At 40.4% G+C, this 13,891-nt stretch overlaps 1 protein-coding gene across 1 annotated transcript in view; it reads left to right on the forward strand.

The window, feature by feature from the left end:
- The window catches only part of dgki (diacylglycerol kinase, iota), a 197,505-nt gene that overhangs the window by 32,019 nt on the left and 151,595 nt on the right, over positions 1–13,891 (forward strand). The window contains exons 4-6 of the mRNA XM_060839555.1: positions 2,774–2,830; positions 3,830–3,898; positions 8,207–8,278. Of these exons, the coding sequence (XP_060695538.1) occupies positions 2,774–2,830; positions 3,830–3,898; positions 8,207–8,278 (198 nt within the window). The remainder of the gene's footprint in view (positions 1–2,773; positions 2,831–3,829; positions 3,899–8,206; positions 8,279–13,891) is intronic.

Genomic DNA, 13,891 nt, shown 5'->3' on the forward strand with positions numbered 1-13,891 from the left:
GCGCTTCGGCGGGTCGGTGTGGACTTGTTGGGCTGAAGGGCCTGTTTCCACGCTGTAAGTAATCTAAAATCTAAATCTAAAAATCTGGCTCCGCCTGCTAGCACCCGGCCCATATCCCTCCAAACCCTTCCTATTCATATACCCATCTAGATGCCTTTTAAGTGTTGCAATTGTATGAACCTCCACCACTTCCTCTGGCAGCTCATTCCGTACATGTACCACCCTCTGTGTGAAAAAGCTACCCCTTAGGTTTTTTTTATATCTTTCGCCTCTCATTGTAAACCTATGCCCTCTAGTTCTGGATTCCCCCATCCCAGGGAAAAGACTTTCTATTTTTTTCCTATCCATGCACCTCATGATTTTATAAACCTCTAGAAGGTGACCCTTCAGCCTCCGACGCTCCAGGGAAAACAGCCCCAGCCTATTCAGCCTCTCCTTATAGCTCAAATCCTCTAACCCTGGCAACATCCTTGTAAATCTTCTCTAAACCCTTTCAAGTTTCACAACATCTTTCTGATAGGAAGGAGACCAGAATTGCATGCAATATTCCAAAAGTAGCCTAACCGATGTTGCAGCTGTATAGGACATGACCTCTCAACTCCTGTACTCAACACTCTGACCAATAAAGGAAAGCATACCAAATGCCTTCTTCGCTATCCTATTTACCTGCGACTCTGTTTTCAAGGAGCTATGAACCAGAATTAATAGGTCACTTTGTTCAGCAACATTCCCTAGGACCTTACCATTAAGTGTATAAGTCCTGCTAAGATTTGCTTTCCTAAAATGCAGCACCTCATATTTATCTAAATTAAACTCCATCTGCCACTCCTCAGCCCATCCCATTGTAATCTGAGGTAACCTTCTTCGCTGTCCACTACACCTCCAATTTCAGTGCTGCAGTTTGCTAACTGTTGCATTTTGTGCAATCTAACATCAGAAAATGGTAAAGTTCTTCCATTTTTAATGCTAAGTGCTTGATAGGGAGGCAGAAATTCCTAATTGTATATGGAGGGAGTCACAATTGCCTGAGTTCCTGGTCTCTGTGGTTAACAAGCCATACAGGCTTGTTGTCAGGCACAGCATCTAGCAGATCATATACTCCATTTCACTTTGAACTTAAGAGACTGTTTAAAACATAATCATGCCATAGAATCTCACCTTCATACCAGTGGACATTAGGTTGAAAGGCATGCTATCTTTTCGGATGAGGTGTTAAAACTCTGCGTGAGTGTAAATAATCCCAGGATACAATTAATCAAAGCTGAGGGGTGCTTTTCTGTGTCCGGGTTTATGCTTATCCTTTAGTTTGCCAGGCTGTCTTTCTACTGGAGTATGGATGCACCCTCAGGTGATACAGCAGTTTGAATGAGACTTTAAATTGAGGGCCCATCTGTTCTCTCAGGCAGATCCTACAATACTATTCAAAGACAAACAAGAGAGGTCTCCAAATATTCAGACCGATATTCCCCTTTCAACTAGAAACAACAAGATTATCCTGTTGCTCAATATTGCTGAGCATAACATCACCATAATGCTCAATTAATACGACGGCACTTCAAAATAATTCAGTCTCAGAAAATCACTTTTGACCATTCCTGCAAAAAATGAAGATATATACACATTGGGTTTATCTGTAATGATTAACCTGAGGGTGTTGAATAATGCATTAAGCAATGTGTTAGGCGATCTTTAGAATATTGCATGCAATTCTGGTCTCCTTCCTATAGGAAGGATGTTGGTAGGGTTGAAGGATTTGAGCTATACGGAGAGGCTGAATAAGCTGGGGCTGTTTTCCCTGGAGCGTCAAAGGCATGGGGTGCCCTTATAGAGGCTTATAAAATTATGAGAGGCATGGATAGGATAAATAGATAAAGTCTTTTCCCTCGGGTGGGGGAGTCCAGAACTAGACTTAGGTTTAGGGTGAGAGGAGAAAGGTATAAAAGGGACCTCAGGGCAACTTTTTCACGCAGAGGCTGGTGCGTGTATGGAATGAGCGGCCAGAGGAAGTGGTGGAGGCTGGTACAATTGCAGCATTGAAAAGACATCTGGATGGGTATATGAATAGGAAGGGTTTAGAGGGATATCGGCTAAGTGCTGGCAAATGGGACTAGATTAGGTTAGGATATCTGGTCGGCATGGACGAGTTGGACTGAAGGGTCTGTTAGCATGCTGTAGTTCTCTATGATTCAATGCAAATCTCCAATGTACCTGAAATTTCATGAATACAGCTTTCAAAGTCGTGTTGTGCTTCCCATAAACACTGGGACTAAATTGGCAATGTATCAGCTTGGTTCTTATGGACACAGACTCTTGATAAGTTTCCTTTCCAGCCAGCAGTTATCAACTTGCTGACATTCGTATGTGGATAATTGGGACAGAAATAGGTAAGGAGAAAGTGAGGTCTGCAGATGCTAGAGATGAGAGCTGAAAATGTGTTGCTGGAAAAGCGCAGCAGGTCAGGCAGCATCCAAGGAACAGGAGTTTCGACGTTTCGGGCATAAGCCCTTCTTCAGGATTCCTGAAGAAGGGCTTATGTCCGAAACGTCGAATCTCCTGTGCCTTGGATGCTGCCTGACCTGCTGCGCTTTTCCAGCAACACATTTTCAGCACAGAAATAGGTAAACCTTGGACCAAATGCACATAAACTTACAGTTTTTTTTCATACTTTTCATGCAGTAATTCCTCCATTTTTTATAGGATATAGTTAGAGTGACAGACCCAAAGGAAACACAACCTTATGTTGGAAATTCTTGCTGATTTTGTTTTTATTTAGATCAGTTTCCATTGCAAGCCAACCTATCGGGAGGGAGGTAGCCGTTCTCTCAGAGAAGTAAGTCACTGGCACCTTACTCATTGATGCTAAGGTATTTGTTAGACAAGAGCAACAAAATGTCCTTTGGAATTATCATTGGAAAAGCAGTGTATAAATAAACATCAATAAATAGAAATAGTTGTTCTATTGCCAGTGGTTTTGAGTGAACACATTATTTACCCTGGTGCTGAATCGTACTAAAAGTTTTAGATTTGATGCACAATGCTTTGAACTGCTGTTGTGTGGTTTGATACCCGTTTCCCATCACAACTGCATGACTGCTCCTGGTGTGTGTATTTGCGCATCACCAGGAGAGGACTGGGTTTGGTTGCGCTGCTCCCTTCAGTTGAAGGGCTACTATGGAATGATGGGGCATAGGCAATATTCTAAAAATTATAGCTTACTTTCAGTTTTCAGGAAGGTCATTTGAAAAGAACAATGGTAAATAAATGCCTGGTTGAATTTTGTATTCGTGCAAAGCAGCATGGGGAGGATGAGTTCATCAAGGCACTCACTGTCTATTCCAAACACTTGAAGGGACTGGAGCTGATACCCTGATGTTCCTTGAGCTGTGAGGCCCAAGGTATGAGACATGCTGTGTTGGGGGGCCTGTTCTAAAGTGTGCCTAGTTCAATGGCACTACCACCATTGAATATCCTAGGGATTGTTATTGGTAAGAAACTGAACTAGACCAGTAAATAAACACAGCAGTTACAAGAGCAGGACAGAGGCTAGGAATATTTTGTCAAGTAGCCCTCCTCCAGTTTCCCCAAAATCTGTACACCACCTATGAGCCACAAGTCAGGAGTGTGATGGAGCAAGCCCCACGTGCTGGGTGAGTACAGCTCCAACGATACTGAAGAAGCTTGACAAAACAACCCACTTCCTTGGCACCACAACCACCAGCTTCCATTAGGGATGGGCAACAAATGAATCTTGGATTAATTCAGACTTAGAATGCAACTCAACCTTGAGCTATAAAAAGTGATTATTTAAAATAACATATGATCTCTTCAGCAGAATTTTGTGAGACATCACTGGGTTCACAGACGGCGTCAGGAAGGAAAATGCAAGCAATGCGGGAAGGTATGAAACTACCCACCTGCGCCATTGTTCCATTCTGCCCATTCCATTCTGTGATATCCCCAAATTAGCTTTGCATTTGTAATGACTGTAGATTTGCCATTAGTTGTTCCAATACTCACCCCACTCATCATAACCACTCATTCTCCTCTTTATGATGTGATTCTTCATCCAAATCCCAATACTGCAAATTCCTGTGTGTAATGTTCTATTCCTCTTCCTAATCAGAAACAAAGTAAGGCTCCAAATTATTAGTATGAAGTGTATCATTTTCTATTCCAAATGATTATCGTTGACGTTTCTCCAATATTTCGATCAGAGTACAGAAAAGTAGGCATTGATAAAGTCACTAGACTAGTAAACCAGAACCCCAGGAAAATATTCAAATCTGGAGTCAATTTCCTCCACGGCAGATGGTAAAACATGAGTTCAATACAAAAGGTCTTCTTTTTTAAATAAGCTATCAATATGGCGACTATGTAACCACAACCATAGAGTCATACAACATAGAAACTGACCCTTTGTTCCAACTCATCCATGCCAACTAAGTTTCTCAAAACTAAACTGGTCCCACTTGCCTGTATTTGACTCATATTCCCCTCACCCTTTCCTATTCATGTATCTGTCCAAATGTCTTTTAATGTTGTAACTGTACCTGCATCTACCACTTCCTTTAGCAGTTCATTCCACATAAGAACCACTCCCTGTGTGAAAAGGATGCCTCTCAGGTTCCTTTTAAATCTTTCTCTTCTCACCTTAAAAATAAGCTCTTGAGTTTTGAATTCATCCACGCTAGGGAAAAGACCTTTGCTTTCATCTTATCTATCCCTCATTGTTTTATAAACTTCCATAAAAGTCACCCCTCAACTTTCTGTATTCCAATAAGAAAAGTCCCAGTCTATCCTTATAACTCAAACCCTCCAGTTCCAGCAACATTCTGGTAAATCTTTTCTGCATGGTCTCCAAATTAATAATATCCTTCCTATAGCAAGGCAACCCACACTGTACACAGTACTCCAAAAGTAGTCTCACCAATGTCTTGTACAACCTCGACATAACATCCCAACAGCTATACTCAATCGTAGGAGCAATGAAGGCAAGCCTGCTAAATGCCTTCTTAACCACCCTGTCTACCTGTGACTCAGCTTTCAAAGAACAATGGTTATGACATGGGGTAATCCCTTTGCTAATTTAAACCCGACACACAGGGAAGCTTACCTCATGTCATAATCTGTTAAATTTTGAGAGGCAAAGAACTTTCCCAGATTTCACTATTTAAAGTAAAAATTAACAATTTTATTCTTTAAGTCCAACAGAGAAAATTAAAACCATAACTATTTACAACTCCTTTCTCTTAAAACTGTCTTTTACCTCCCACTCTACAATACTGGTCTGATAAATTCCCTCTTAAACTTACGGCAATTCAACTTCAAACCCAGTTGTCGTCTTCAGATGTCAAATGTCTGCTGTAGATTTCTCTCGGTCAGCTTCTGTCTTCTGCTGCATAAATTTCTTAAGGACAGGTACCTTTCAGTGAGCTATTCTGCTGGCAGTCTTTACTTCTGGGTGCTCTTTGCTGTTCTCACCCTAACTGTTCAAAATGTCCAATTTTATATCCCTAAACATCGGATCAGTTCATTGGTTTGATGTAATCCCAAACAGTGAAATTCAAATTCGATTGGATTTTGGTATCTGGGGCATAATTTAAACTGTTTGGCCTAATTTGATCTTTTTTCCATGGCAACACAATCCCAGCTATTTGTTTCAACCAACTGTTACATTTTAAACTGTTCAACACACTCTGTGCTTTCAGTCAGTCCTTGCCAGCTTCCTCTCTCTCTTAGACACCCTCGTAACACTATATACTTGAACTCCTAGGTTTCTCTGTTCAACAACACTACTCATGGCTCAACCATTAACTATACAAGTCATGCTCTTGCTTGTTTTACCAACATGTGATACTTTGCATTTATCCAAATTAAACTTTATCTGCCACTCCTCAGCCCATTGTCCCCAATTAATCAAGATCTCTTTGCAATCCTAACCTTCTTCACTGTCGACAATACCACCAATTTTCATTTCATCTGCAAACTTACTATCCACACCTCCCGAATTCTCATCCAAATTGTTTATATAAATGACAAACAAAAGTGGACCCTGCACTGATCCCTGTGGAACACTGCTGGTCACAGGCCTCCAGTTTGAAGAACAATCCTGCACCACCACTCTCTCTCTCCTATCATCAAGCCAATCTCGTGTTCAATTGCCAAGGTCTCCTTGACTCCCACGTTATGTAACTTAACTAATTAGTCTATCATGTGGAACCTTGTCAAAGGCTTTACTAAAATCCGTGTAGACAACATCTACTACTCTGCCCGCATCAATCTTTTTAGTTATGTCCACAAAAACTCAATCAAGTTTGTGAAACATGCCTTCTCACGCATAAAGCCATGCTGACTATCCCAAATCCGTCCTTTCCTCTCTAAATGCATGTAAATCCTATCTTTCAGAATCCCTTCCAAGAACTTACCCATCACTGATGTCAGTCTCACAGGTCTGTAGCTCCCAGTCTTCTTCTTACAGCATTTCTTAAAATAAAAGTACAACATTAGTCACCCTCCAGTCTTCTGGCATCTTGTCCATGGCTGTAGATGATACAAATCTCTCTGCTAGGGCCCAACAATTTCTTCCCTAACTTCCTAGGTGAATGTCCTGGGATACACTTGATCAGGTCCCAGAGATTAATCCAACTTTTTGTTCTTTAAGAGCTCCAGAATTTCCTCTTCTGTAATATGGACTGTTTACAAGACATCAATATCAATTTCCATTTCTTTCTGCACAGTAAAAATTGTTGCAATATATACATTTAGTGTCTCTCCCATTTCCAATGGTTCCACACACAAATGACCTCATTGATCTTTAAGGGGCCCTGTTCTCTCCCTTGATGCTCTTTTGCTCTTAATGTACTTGTAAAACCTCTTTGGATTATCCTTAACCTTATCTGCCAAAGCTATTCCATATTCCCCTTTTGCCTTCTTGATTTTCCCATTTAAGAATGCTCCCAAACCTCTAATACTTTTCAAGAGTTTCACTTGATCCCAGTTGTCTATGCCTAATAAAAGATTCCTTATTCTTTATTCAATATCTTTATTCATTCACTGTTACTTTCTCTTACCATCCTTACCCTTCGTTTTAACAGGAACAGAATGCCCAATTGTCGTAAATACATATCTGGTTCATTAATGTGCTTCGAGGAAAGAAATCTGTTGTCCTTACCTGGTCCGGTCCACAGGTGACTTCAGAATCATAGCAATGTAGTTGACTCTTAACTTCCCTCAAGGCAATTAGAGATAGGCAATAAATGCTAACCTAGCCCATGTTCTATGAGTGTATCATATTCTAGTACTTTGATACAATATTGTGCTGTAGCTGCTTCTGAGTGGTATTCTTTATCAGAGAAAATCCTCTTTCTGATCTTATTTCATCTGGTGTCTAAAGCCATTGATGTTTTCAGTGTTGAAACAGTTACCATATGGGAATGCCAAATGTGGAGAATAATATTAGGGAGTGTCACAGGTTCTCCAAAGGATCAAACAGTGGAGTGAATGATGTAGCTTTTAGGGAATAACTCTTGGATCTCCCTTAGTTTCCAAGTCTCAGGAACAGCTCCAGCCCATTTGGAAATTTGAATGTGTGCTGGGCTGGCAGGGTTACTCACACTCTCTGAACAGTTAGCAGTTCACCAATGGCAAGGCAATGAAATCTGAACAAGAAGATGGTTTGGACCACAGACAGCTCATGTGAGTCCCAATACATCCAGCAGAGTGGTTAGCTGAAATGAACCCTTCAAAGTGAAGGTGCTCCAAATGTGTTTTCAGATCTTTTTTAGATTAGATAACTTTTTTTTTTAGATTAGATTACTTACAGTGTGGAAACAGGCCCTTCGGCCCAACAAGTCCACACCGACCCGCCGAAGCGCAACCCACCCATACCCCTACATTTACCCCTTACCTAACACTACGTGCAATTTAGCATGGCCAATTCACCTGACCCGCACATCTTTGGACTGTGGGAGGAAACCGGAGCACCCGGAGGAAACCCACGCAGACACAGGGAGAATGTGCAAACTCCACACAGTCAGTCGCCTGATTCGGGAATTGAACCCAGGTCTCTGGCGCTGTGAGGCAGCAGTGCTAACCACTGTGCCACCGTGCCGCCCCAAACTCTCTTTGGTAGGATGTGACCAACACCTCTTTTAGTAGCTCTACTGTTTCTAATTGTCTGTAAATTGCAATCTTTTTTATTTTGCAGGGTTTCCAACAAAAGTTTTCATTCCACACTAAGGAAATCATCGCCATCAGCTGTTCCTGGTGCAAGCAGGCAGTAAGTAGCTGTCGCAGTTTAACATTCCAAGTCTGGAGAACTTATATTTTTCCACAATACTTTAAAATGTATTTATTTTTTGTGAAAATGTCTGGAGTGGTTTCTTTAAAATAATTTATTGAAAGTTCACTGTGGACACTGGAGATTTATTTAACAAGTTTTTCTGGAAATCACATAACTAGAGATAATTGCTGGAAATCCCTGTTTTGATCAATGACCAGTGTGAAGAGGTTCTTACCTTGTTTGGCTCAGTTGGAAGAAAACCTGCTAAGAACAAGCTGCCTAGCTGATCTCTTTCACTTCTGACAAGAAAACCCTCTTCTTGAGTTCAGGGTGAAACCAATTTGTTCTTTGAGAGAGTGATTGAAGAAACAATTCAAAGTCATAGTTGCTGAGCAAGCTGGGACTGCAAGACTTCGGAGATAATCATGGCTGTTTAGTGACATGACCACACTAGCCAGAAAATCACAGCAACAAACTGCCAAGAAATCTGGTTCTTTCTCCATTTTCTGAAGAGTGATCATGTGTGTAGATGTGTATTTTACAGATTTTAAAGGGATAACCATTTATACTTCTATATTTATGTGTGTGTGCACGCGCATCCAATTGTTGCAGATTTTATAAATTATTTTATTTATTAAGAAACCTGGTTGATATATTTTGTTATTTGAAAGAATCATCTTGGTAACTGGAAAAAAAATTTCACTCCTCCAGCCTCAGTTGTAAGGAAAAACTGATTCACAATGCAGTCAAAATTTAATTGGAACCGGGATACTAATAATTGGAAAATGATAAAAAAAAACAGGTTTCTTATTCATTACTATTATTATCAAAATAACTTTGGCAATTGTGTGGGGATATTTCTCTTTGAACGATTTGCGAAGAATTACCATGATTGAGCTAATTGAATTGACTGGAAAGTTAGATGAGAGCTAAAAGTAGAGGCTAGAAAGATAAGCATAATTGATGTAATTGCACATTTGTAATTAGGAGAACAGAAACACAAACCAGATGATGAGTTAATTGAGTTAACGAGATTTCAATAGCAATTTTAAAATTTTAATTTGATTTGATTTATTATTGTCGCATATCCTGAGATACAGTGAAAAGTATTGTTTTGCATGCTATCCAGACAAATCATACCTTACTTATGTACATCAGGGTAATAGAACAGTATGCAGTGTTACAGCTACAGAGAAGGTGCAGAGAAAGATCAACTCTCATATGAGGTCTGTTCATTAGTCGGATAACAGCAAATGAAGTCGCTTGAACAGGAGAAGAAATGGAAATGAAAATAATTGAACTTGAAGAAGAAACATTCAAAGCACAAAAAGAGTGAGCACTTGAGGGAGGATAAAGAAAAAGAATTTAGAAGTTAGAGCTAGAATTTAAAGTGCAGGAAATGGTCAGGGAGAGAGAATACCAACTTAAACGAAGACAAATCTGACTCCAGAGAACATTGTCACAGACAGATCAGAATCTAATCCAAGATCCAGAGCGGAACAGTTAAAAGTTTTAAATTGCCTTCCCAAGATTTGAGGAAATGGACACAGAGGCATTTTTCATTTCATTTAAAAAGATAACTAAGCAGATGGGGCCATTAAAAGAAAATCTGACATTGTTCATGTAAAGCTGGCTATTTGGAAGAGCTCATCACATTATGCCTTGCTTTCTGAGGATACTTCTGTGGATCGAGGTTGAAACAGCTTACTCTTGGTGCATAGAAGTTGGTCCCCTATGCAGGCAGAAATTTCAGAATATCCAGTAGAAGCCTGGAAAAATAGAATTTGAGAAGGTGAAGCAAAATAACTTTGACTGTTGAACACAGGTATTAAAAAGGTGGAAACCATGTTTGTGAACCTTAGGAAATAATTGTCTGAGGAGAATTTGAAAATTCATTTCATCCAATAGTAAAAGAAATCACCAGGAATTCAGAAGATTGCAATGGGAAAACCAGCAGCCGAGATGGCTAGTGATTATGCACTGGCCCTCAAGTCCATCATGTTCCTTCAGCCACCTCAACCCAAAAAGATGCACGAAAACTTCAGGACTTCTAATATCAATGGTAGGGAATCAACTGGAGCCAATAGAGAAGAAGAAGATTAATCTCCATTCAGGCAGATAAGGTTTGATCAGGCATAGCCTAACAAATATAGTGGAATTTTTCAGAGGTCATCAAGTATTTGAATGATGGTAAGGCAGTTATAGAATCATGGAGTCATACAGCACAGAAACAATCCAACTCGTCTATGCTGACCAAGTTTCCCAACAAAGTTACTCCATTTGTCTGCATTTGGCTCATACACTTCTAAACCTTTCCTATTCATGTATGTATCCAAATGTCTTTTAAATTGTTGTAACTGTACCTGCATCTACCACTACTTCTAGCAGTTCATTCCACTTTCCAGCTTAAAAATATGCTCCTCGAGTTTTGAACTCTCCCACCCTAACCCATGAATTATGTAACTGGCTGCTGTTGTTTATTATTTGCTAACAACCTTGTTCAGAGGTGTTATTACACATCTCTAGAACAGGTGGTACTTTAACCCAGACTCTTGGCCCAGCGAAAAGGACACTACCACTGCACCACAAGAGGGCCATATTGATAAAGTTTATAGTTTGAATGGATTTTAGCAAGCCCCTTAACAAGGTCTCATGGGAAACTGAAAAAGAAGGTAAAATCTCACATAATCCAGGGTGTGGCGATGCTGATGTTGGACTGAGGTGGACAAAGTCAGAAGTCATAAGATACCAGTTTATAGACCAACTGGTTTATTAGAAATCACAAGCATTCTGAGCACTGCTCCTTCATGAGGTGAAGCAGTGGGCAGAGGCACAGGCACAGAATTTACATGCACAGTGATAATGGCAAGATAATCCCTGGTAATTAAGAGTGTTAAAGATAAATACAAATCGTGTGAGTGGAGTGTCAACAGGCTGAATAATAAGTCTTTTCAGGTGATCAAACCTATCAAACGATGTGAGTAAAGTGTCAACAGCTGAATAGCAAGTGAAGGGATGACCTGTGTGTTATGGACTACACCAGACCCTCACAAAATATTTTGATAAGGTAGCCTAGACCCTAACATTTCCTTATTTAAAGTAGACATGAAGTTCATGTTCCAGATATGATGCAACTGGTGTAACTACCTGAAGTTAAGCAGAACACAATTTATTTAAATACTGTAGTTAAAATATAAACAAAAGGAAGAAGAATTTAGAATAACTTAATTATTGGAAAACTTATCTGAATAGTAGATACAATACTCATTACTAATTAACTGTTCTAATATAGTGACATCCCATAAACACATCCCTTGACAATAAGGTAAATTCAGACACAGGTTCTTAAATGCAATTCCCCAATCCAGGAGGAAACAATACTAAGAGAGATTTCAAAGAATGTAGCAGCTAGGAATCATTTACTGAAGCTTCCAACTCTCTTGGGATCCCAAAGCTACCAACTGCTACAGATAAAAACTAGTGGAAAGCCTGGGCTGAGAGAACTGGCCACACTGGATGTAGGTTTGCTCGCTGAGCTGGAAGGTTCATTTTCAATGTTTGTCACCATACTAGATAACATCTTCAGTGAGCCTCTGGACGCGGTGGTGTAGCCCGCTTTCTATTTATATATTTGCGTTTCCTTGGGTTGGTGACATCATTTCCAGTGGTGACATCATTTCCTGTTCTTTGTCTCAAGGAGTGGTAAATGGGATCCAAGGCAATGTGTTTGTTGATAGAGTTCCAGTTGGAATGCCATGCTTCTAGGAATTCTCATACATGCCTCTGTTTGGCTTGGTCTAAGATGGATGTGTTGCCCCAGTCAAAGCGATGTCCTTCCTCATCCGTACGTAAGGATACTGGTGAGAGTGGGACATGTCTTTTTGTGGCTAGTAAATAACATTAGTTTTGCTTGTTGTCTGTGTAGGGTCTTTCAAGTTCATTAGCTGCTGTTTTACTGTATTGATGGGTTTGTGGGCTACCATGATTCCAAGGGGTCTCGCCATAGGAAATGACGTCACCACCGGAAATGACATCACCAACTGAAGGAAACCCAAACATATAAATAGAATGCGGGCTACATGATCATTTTGTCCGGAGGCTCACTGAAGATGTTACCTGGCATGGTGACGAAATGTCTGAAAACCAACCTTACAGCTCAGTGAGCAAACCTACATCCAGGACCTCAGTCTGAGCTATAAATCTTCTCAAAACCCGCTAGAACTGCCACTTCCCTTCCATTATTATAACTGTTCTTAAAAAAACCTAAAGGCCTCCTAAATTGTTGACTTAGGCTGTCTCTAGTAGCCAGATCGGCATCTCTGCCTTTGCAACCTCCCTTTAAAAATCCTAGGACAAAATAACCTTTTTAAAGTGATAGCATCATAACATAGCCGATTAATAATTACAAAGTCAAAAATAGGATGGTACTAAAAACAAACCAAATGGCTGGAATAACATGAGAAGTATAAAGAGGCACATGACGAGAGTCTAAACAAAGTAGCAAGTAATCCAAAACTGTACAAACTAATTAAGGTAGAGGGATAATAACAAGTTATCAAGATGATGGTGTCAAAAGAGAACAGTAAGGAAGATTTTATACGGAACAGTATGGTGAGGTTACATGTATCGCAAAATGAACCCAAGATCTCAGTTATGGCCATCCTCATGAGTACTGGCTATCAGTTTCTGCTCAGCAATTCTGCATTGCTGTATATCTTGAAGGCCGTCTTAGAGGACACTTACCTGAAAATCAGAGATTGAATGTCCTTTACTGCTGAAGTGTTCCCCAACTGACGATAATCTGACACATCTTGCAGAGGGTACTGTAATAAGGTTGTGGGCTGGGTAGTTTGCTGCAAAGAATGGTCTGTTTGAGATTAGGCAGCTGTTTAAGGCAAGAAGTGGAGGCGTTGGGATGACCTTGGTGTGATGTTTGTTGTTGTTCAGTTGTTGGTAGACCTCTTTGTGGGACAGTCATAGAAATGTACACCATAGAAATAAACCTTGGGTCCAACTTGTCCGTGCTGACCAGATATCCTAATCTAATCTAGTCCAATTTGCCAGTAGTTGGCCCATAACCCTCTAAACCCTCTATTCATACACCCATCCAGATGTTTTTAAATGTTGTAATTGTACCAGCTTCCACCACTTCGTCTGGCAGCTCATTCCATACACACACCACCCACTGCATGGAACAGTTGCGCCCTCAGTCACTTCTTAAAGTTTCCTCTCTCACCTTAAATCTATGCCCTCCCATTTTGAACTCCCCCATCCCTGGGAAAAGATCTTGTCTATTTGCCCTATCCATGCCCCTTATGATTTTAAAAACCTCTATTAGGTCACCCCTCAGCCTCTGACACTCTGAGGAAAATATCCCACCCTATTCAACCTGTCCCTCAACCCTGGCAATGTCCTTGTAAATTTTTTCTGAACCCTTTCAAGTTTCACAGTGAGCAGTGAGGCCAGAACTGAACACAGTATATTAATAGTGGCCAAACTAATGTCCTGTACAACCGCAACATGACCTCCCAATTCCTATACTCAAATGCACTGGCCAATAAAGGAAAGCATACCAAATGCTTTCTTCACTGTCCTATCGACCTGCAACTT

Source organism: Hemiscyllium ocellatum, chromosome 19 (genome assembly GCF_020745735.1).
Source record: "Hemiscyllium ocellatum isolate sHemOce1 chromosome 19, sHemOce1.pat.X.cur, whole genome shotgun sequence".
Lineage (NCBI taxonomy): Eukaryota > Metazoa > Chordata > Chondrichthyes > Orectolobiformes > Hemiscylliidae > Hemiscyllium > Hemiscyllium ocellatum.